This window comes from Ictidomys tridecemlineatus, chromosome 10 (genome assembly GCF_052094955.1).
Source record: "Ictidomys tridecemlineatus isolate mIctTri1 chromosome 10, mIctTri1.hap1, whole genome shotgun sequence".
Lineage (NCBI taxonomy): Eukaryota > Metazoa > Chordata > Mammalia > Rodentia > Sciuridae > Ictidomys > Ictidomys tridecemlineatus.
Genome location: NC_135486.1, coordinates 18,329,272 through 18,336,666, shown reverse-complemented (window position 1 = coordinate 18,336,666; position 7,395 = coordinate 18,329,272). Strand labels below are relative to the sequence as shown.

Sequence of the window (7,395 nt, the reverse complement as noted above, 5' to 3'; positions counted from 1 at the left end):
CTGTTACCTCCTTGCCTTTGTCCTTGACTCTTCCTTTCATTCATTTCTTCCTTTTTTTCTTCTTCTTCTTAACTGTTTTAATTCTTACAGCTAAGGTAGATGTCTATTTTTAGAGAATTTACAACTTCTAATCTGCATGATTTTATTCTTTGAATTTTATCTGACCTTTGGGAGTCTAACTTTTAGAAGTAGAAAAATTTCTAAATAAGTAAAATAAAAATATTTGTGTGTACCCAAATGGATTGCTTTTAACTTTCATAAAATTTATAGGTAATATTGTATTTAATATTCTTTCTATTCATAGACTAGAATTTAAGAACAAATTAAGAGCACCTTTATTGATGATTCATTATTAAACTCCTCTTAGAAAAACTGGAGTCATGTTTTCTAGATTAGAATCGTGGTTTTAGCAGTCAATAGAAATGTACCTTTGGGTAAATTTCTTAATTCCTCTGTGCCTAATTTTTCTCATCTTTAAAATAGAGAAAATAATAACATCCACCTATTTAGGTTATGTTACTATTAAATAAAGTTAATTTTTGCAAAGTGTTTCAAATTGTGCAAGGTGCTGACTTACCTTACATAAGCATTATGTAAGTGTTGGCAAAATAAAACACAAATGCACTACTTCAGTTTTAGCCCATTGAAATGATGTGCTGTAATATTCTCTAACCATTTAAATATCAAAACTGTGTTATACTAACACAATACAGAATTTAAGGGATAGATAAATTACCTGTGCTTTACTGACACATGGCAGAATGGCCAGAGTGACCAGTTTGCCCATCATTAGAAAGTTATTACAGGGCTTTTGAGATTCAGAAAGGACAAGGAAGTTCTCAGAACCACACTGTTCATATAGATTGTCACAGACTAAAACCTGAACCTCAATTTTGGAGTCAATTTAGTCAAACCTATAAGAATAGATCAAGAAAGTATAATAATCTAAATTTGCTGTGTGGCCAGCGGGCATCTATTTTGATGGATTCCGCTCATCTTTTCAATTGGTTGTCTTGGCAGTTTTCAGTGGCTTTAGTATAAACACTTAAGAAGTGAATATAATACTTACTAACTCACCGTTCAGACCGATGATTACAGTTGGACCATCTAAGATGAAATATCTATTCTGAGTGCAATAGTTATTACTATGGGATGTGAGTGTTTTCAGAGAGGAAAACAAAGTACAATTTTAGGACCATAATCTAGTTTCAATCGCTACTATCCTCATGTAAGCATTTATGTTTCAAAAGTATCTTGATCACAAAGTATAATTTTTTTAAAGAAAAATATTGAGCCCATTTGTGTTTCCTACACTTGGACTACTTCTGAAGATTCAGGTGCAGTGTTTATCACAATTGCTTCTCTCATAGAGGAGAGGATGACATTTCTAGACTACTAGCTACATATTTAGGAACGGTCTGTCAGGTAGTCAAGCCCATAAATAAGAACTGGAAGCAACTGGAACAGAATTGAATTTCTCTGGATAATTGGCACATGTGTCACCCAGGGAGAGGCAAGCACTCTGTCTAAAATCATGTTGACTGGTGAGACGGGGCACGTCTTCCCACACATCCGACACCTTTTTACAGAAAAAAGAGTCCAGTGTCCAGAGACATTTTAAATTTCATGACTCTGTATTTGAAAATCAAATAGGCCAATTTCTTGTAACCTCGGTACAAGAAGTCAAGATGTCAAACTTTTTGCCATCCTTCCAGACTCCTATTTTATAAACCTATGTTCTAGTACTTACAACAGAATATAAAATAAATGATTCAAGTAGAAATGTCTCAATTAAAGGTATTTAAGAAGTGTCTACCTTTGAGCAAATGGCATAGCACTGTTCAGGTTTGGTAGTGGGAAGGCATCACATGAGTTTTTTTACAATGTCTCCCTTGACAAAAGGGAAAATAACAAGTATATTAAGAATGTGCTTTGAATGTGGCAAAGAGTGTGTCAGTTATTCAGAATTATCTAGAAAGGGGTCTTCTTTTATATCTGTATTTTAAATCAAGCATAAAGATAGGGTAGTATAATCAAATCATTTTTTGATGCTGGAATATTGAAAAGACTCAAGTACTCTAAGGCATCTATCTGGTAGTGCCTTTCAGTACTTCATCCAGTCGAATTAAGAACTGTTTGTCCTATGCCTGGTGCATTTCTCTTTTTTTTTTCCTAATTGATTTGCAAATATTTTAATTTTGGAGGCTATTGTGTATGGAATAGATTTCCTAATTTTCTTGATTTTACCAGACAAGGGATGCTTAGCTAGAAAGTACCCATGCTAATTTACCATGCATCTGGTTACACCCATGGAACTAACTTTGGCTTAGTAGAAGTTGGGCGTGGCAGGGTTTGTTTCAAAAGCTATCATTGAAGAAACAGCTCAACTTGCTGTTTCCTCTTATCACTGGCTGCACTGTGGATATTATGAAAGTGCACCAGCTCTGACCACGGGTAGAAAGACCACACTTAAAATTATGATGGAATCATGTTTCCTAGACAACTCATGGAGAAGAGCTCCTATATTCCCTGGCCTGCCTACCAGCTGTGACTTTTAAGTAAATCAGAATAAATTTTCAATCTATTTCAGCCACTGTTACATGTTTTTTGACAAAGACTTACAAACTTCAGGGCCTGTAATCTACAAAAGTACATAGGAATAAATTAATATTCTGCATATAACCCTGGAGTTTTATATATATATATATATATATATATATATATATATATATGTCATCTGTGATGATGGTTTTAAGAGCAAAATCATTGTAATATAAGGAAAACCCATTCATGAAAAACTTCATAGGAAGTTCTTTGAAAACAAAGAACATCTACGACTTGCCTCTAATTTTTTCTAAATTTTTCACACTAGACATCAAGCTCCAAGATGCTATGAAACACTGATCACTTCATTTAATACATGGCAAACAATAACTGGCACCTTCAGTCCCTCAAGAGTATCAGAATTTACTTAGTTTCTGCTTGGAGACTGGGTCTTATTTGAAGTAGCCAAGTGCTGTCTCACGCTAATCTGTTCTATCTGGACATCCTTCATTCATGCTTTAGATTTTGGAGAGTGCGGGACTTGGTAGGTGAGTACTTATACACTCATGATGTCTCTAAACATCAAATTACAATGACACTATTTTAAACAATTGGTATTTTTTTCTTTTCCTTCTTATTTTGTGAAATCCCCATCATTAAGGTGTGTCCTTTGAATATTTGAAATCATTAGAGGGTTTTCATTATATATTTTAATCTTCAAGAACAAGCAGCATAATCAAATCCCATGCTTTATCAGATATTATATAAGATTACATGAATTGCTGTATTTGTGATAACTTACTATATAATTTCAGACTTTCTATTTGGCAACTATCATTTCAGATCTCTACAGATACTCAAAATGTACAGGTTGATTTTTGTGCAAAGTCTTACTCTCTGCTCCCCTTCCTCTGTCTCTTACTCTTAAGTTTCCATACTTCTGTCTGTGTGCTTAAAACACAACATTGATTACCTGGTTTAATTACTTTCTGTTTTCAATCTTTATTTCATTCTTGAATATGAGATTATAATATTAACAGATCAATTTCCTGGAATTGTTTGGACTAAAGGAGATAATATTCATACTGAATCTAACCCAGAGTAAGACAATAATACATTATAATTATAATCATTACTTAATTTAAAAGTATTGTGTATAGAAAGTCTGCAGTTTAAATTGAGCACCGAAATGTCCATCAGAATCTATAATTTGGTAAAAAAAAAAAATGCTTTCCCCATAAGTTTTATTAACTGCCATTTTGAGCAGTTAATGGCTACTCCACAGGGTTTGGGTGTGGTTAAATTAGATAACCAGGAAGTTTACTATTTTTTTTGAGAGAGAGAGAGAGAGAGAATTTTTTAATGTTTTAGTTTTCAGTGGACAAAACATCTTTATTTTATTTGTATGTGGTGCTGAGGATCATTGAACCCAGAGCCGCGTGCATGCCAGGCGAGCGCACTACCACTTGAGCCTCATCCCCAGGCCAGGAAATTTGCTATTATGGTTTGGATATAGGGTGTCCCCCAGAAGCTTCTTTGTTAAGGTGGAAATATTCAAAGGTAAAATGATTGAATTATGAGAACTCCAACCAAAACAGTTCATCCTAGTTTGAATGAACTAACTGGAGGGTAACTGTAGGCAGGTGGGGTAAGATTGAAGAAGACAGATCACAGGAGGCATACCCTCAAGGACTCATGTTCCTTATAGCCCCTTCCCCTATCTCTGCTTTCTGGCCACCATGAGATGAACAGCACTCCTCTGCCCATATCAAGATGGTCATTATTTCAGGGTCGGGGTGTTTGGGGAGTGCCTCACTATGAGGGGGTAAATACTGCTCACCCTGTGCCAGCCACCGTCTGCCATGATGTTCTGCCTCACCTGGAACCCAGAGAAAGGGCCTTGGCCCATCATGGACTAAACTTCTGAAACTGTGATCCCAAATCAACTTTTCTTCCCCTAATCTATTCTTGTCAGGTATTTCGGTCATAGGGACAAAAAGCTAACAAATTTACTAAAAAAAAAATATATATATATATATATATATATGCTAGTACCCTTTATTTCCTTAGGTTTAGTTTTCCTTACCAACTAAGAACATTTTTTAAAACTTATTTCCCTGGAATTCTATGTAAGTTAAAGTGTCAGCTTTTCATCACTGTAATCAAAATACCCTACAAGAATAACAGGAAGAAAAGCTTATTCTGGGCTTACAGTTTCAGAGGCCTCAGTCCATGGCTGGTTGACTCCATTACTCTGGGCCCCAGATAAGGCAGAACATCATAGTGGGGGGTGTGGCAGGAAGCTGCTCAGCTTATGACAGATGAAGCACAGGGAGGGAGGGGGGGCAGAGTAACAGAGAGAGCACCAGGGCCACAATATGTAATCCCCAAGGCAAGATAGCAGTGAACCACTTCCTCCAGCCATACTCCACCTGCCTACAGATACCACCCAATAATGCATTCCAATGCATCACCTGGATTATTCCTCTGATGAGGTTACAGCTCTTCCAGTCTAATCATGTCACCTACCGCATTACTATGGGAGCTTTGGGCAGAATTTTCATATCCAAACCATAACAGCCAATAAACTGAGTTGATGAAGAAAAGTAGCCATTAGTAACTTTCATGATACAGCTATGCTGAACATAATACTCATGTAAATGACAGATAATAAATTTAATAATTTATTAATTCAATAATAAATTTCTTTCAAACAAAAAAAAATTAACATCTCAGAAGAAGGGAGAAAGTCAGAGGAGCAGGGCAGGGGAGTGTCCCAGGGAGAACAGTCTCTGATGTCTTGGGCAGGTGGGGGCAGAGGAGACTCCTGATGCCAGCGGGTGCAGAAGTGCTCTTGGCTGGAGCCCGTGCAGAGAGACCTGAGGTACTGGTACATCTGGCTCCTGCAGCTGTTCAGAGTCACATGACTGACGTCACGCCCAGGTGTCAGGACCCTCAGGGCACAGGGTGCTCTGGCTGTCCACTGGACTTGTCTCTTTCACCTCTTCCCTTCCTTGGAGCCACTCTGTTTAGGAAGCTGGCCCATTTCTGCCTCTTACACTGGCGCCACCTTCTTACTGACTCGAGGCAGGCAACAGCACAGGTGCCGGACACAGGCCGCAATCCTCCTAGTTACCCTCTTCCAACGATTTCTGTTGTTATGGGGTGGCCCAGTGTCAGGCTGGGAGGCTGTATCAGGTGTGGGGGTGCTTGCAGGCAGGAAGGGGAGATGAATGGCGTGCAGGCTGGCCCTTCTGAGGCCCTTCCGTCCTGTCTGTCCGTCCTCTATACTCAGCTGTGGCTCACAGGGGAAGGTGTGAAGGGCAGGTTCACTGTGACTCCTCTTTGGGAGGACAGGGTGTGGGCGAGGCTTAACCCGTGGAGGCCCAGGCTTCCCCTGGAACATGCAGCCTGCCCCCTGACTTTTCTGGTGCTTCAGGATTAAGTAGGTAGCCATGGCTGTATCGAAATTTCTCTTGGCCAGAGACACCCAGATCTCGTAAGGATCATAGCCCATATCAATCAAGATGGTCATTATTTCAGGGTCGGGGTGTTTGGGGAGCGCCTCACTACAACGAGGGGGTAAATAGTGCTCACCCTGTGCCAGCCATGGGTGCTGAAGGATTTGCTGGGCTGTAGGCTGCTTCCTGGGATCCAGGGTCAGTATTTGGTGGATGAGCCTCTGGGCTTCGACAGACAGATGGCGGGTGCCAAAGTAGGTTTCCAGCACAAGCTGCCTCCGCATCGCCGGAGTGGTGGGCCCCACAAATGGACACCTCCCTGTCAACATAAAGTACAGGATGACGCCCAGTCTCCAGATGTCCACCGGGGGGCCCTCAAACGCTTGCCTCAGGGCACATCTGGTAGCAAGATGATAGAGACTGCCCCAGAAGTCCTTCCAACTCTGCCCAGAGGTGACCCTGGTGCTGAGGCCAAAGTCAATAAGCTTAATGTTGCCTCCGGCATCCAGCAGGATGTTGTCTGGCTTCAGGTCTCGGTGCACGATGCCCTGGGCATGGCAGTAGCCCACTGCACACACCATCTGCCGGAAAAGCCGCCGGGCCTCTTCCTCCTGCAGGCCATCCTCTGGGACGTAGCTAACTAGCTGTCCCCCACCTGCGGGCTCCATCACCATGTAGATATGGCTGCAGGTCTCAATAACCTGGAACAACTGGATCACGTTGGGATGCTCCAGGGTTCTCATCATATCCGGCTCACAGAGGACCTGGAGGTTCTGCTCTATCTTCTCCACGACTTTCACTGCCACCTCTGCCCCAGTGAGGCGATGGCGGGCTAGTTTTACCTGGCCATACCCGCCATACCCAATGTCCCTCAGGACCTCATACTGGTCCTGGAAGACTGCTTCTTTGCAGGAGCCGGGCCCCTGCAGCCCTACACTCGTCTCTCTACTCTGGCTGACCATCCTAAGCCGGAACACCAACGAAGGAGGCTAGCTAAAAAAAAAAAAATAACAGACCAAAACAAGAAATGCAAATCAGAAACAAAAACAAGACAAAACAACAAACCCAAATCAAAGAACCAATATCCAAAGACCACCGCCAACACCAACCACCAACCACCAAACGCGCTAACTATCTGGGAGTCCGACAGGTCACCACCAAGAGCTTCCTGTACTTATGGACAAAAGTCCAGCTGCAGCCACTTTCTTATGTACCCGCTGTTTGAGACTTTCTCACAATGGCTCCTTGTGACATCAGAGCCAGTCATTGCCCAGTCATGCCTGGCCGTACCCCCAGTGGTCATCTGTTTTGGGGGCCTCCAGAGCTTTTTCCATTTTCAGAATGGGAATAAGGAAGGATTCCAGACTTTTTTTGCTTTAGTGGGTTATGG

The 7,395-nt window shown here is 41.1% G+C and overlaps 1 protein-coding gene across 1 annotated transcript; it reads right to left on the bottom strand.

Annotated features, from left to right (window-relative positions):
- Window positions 1-5,599: 5,599 nt before the first annotated feature.
- LOC144367543 (sperm motility kinase 2B-like) lies at window positions 5,600-6,967 on the bottom strand. The gene has a single exon (XM_078024297.1). It carries the CDS (start codon window positions 6,965-6,967, stop codon window positions 5,600-5,602), a length of 1,368 nt encoding a protein of 455 aa, XP_077880423.1.
- Between the last annotated feature and the right edge of the window lie 428 nt (window positions 6,968-7,395).

What these genes read in the sequence shown, in the direction of transcription:
- LOC144367543 (XM_078024297.1), bottom strand. Translation starts at nt 6,967, where the DNA reads ATGGTCAGCCAGAGTAGAGAGACGAGTGTAGGGCTGCAGGGGCCCGGC.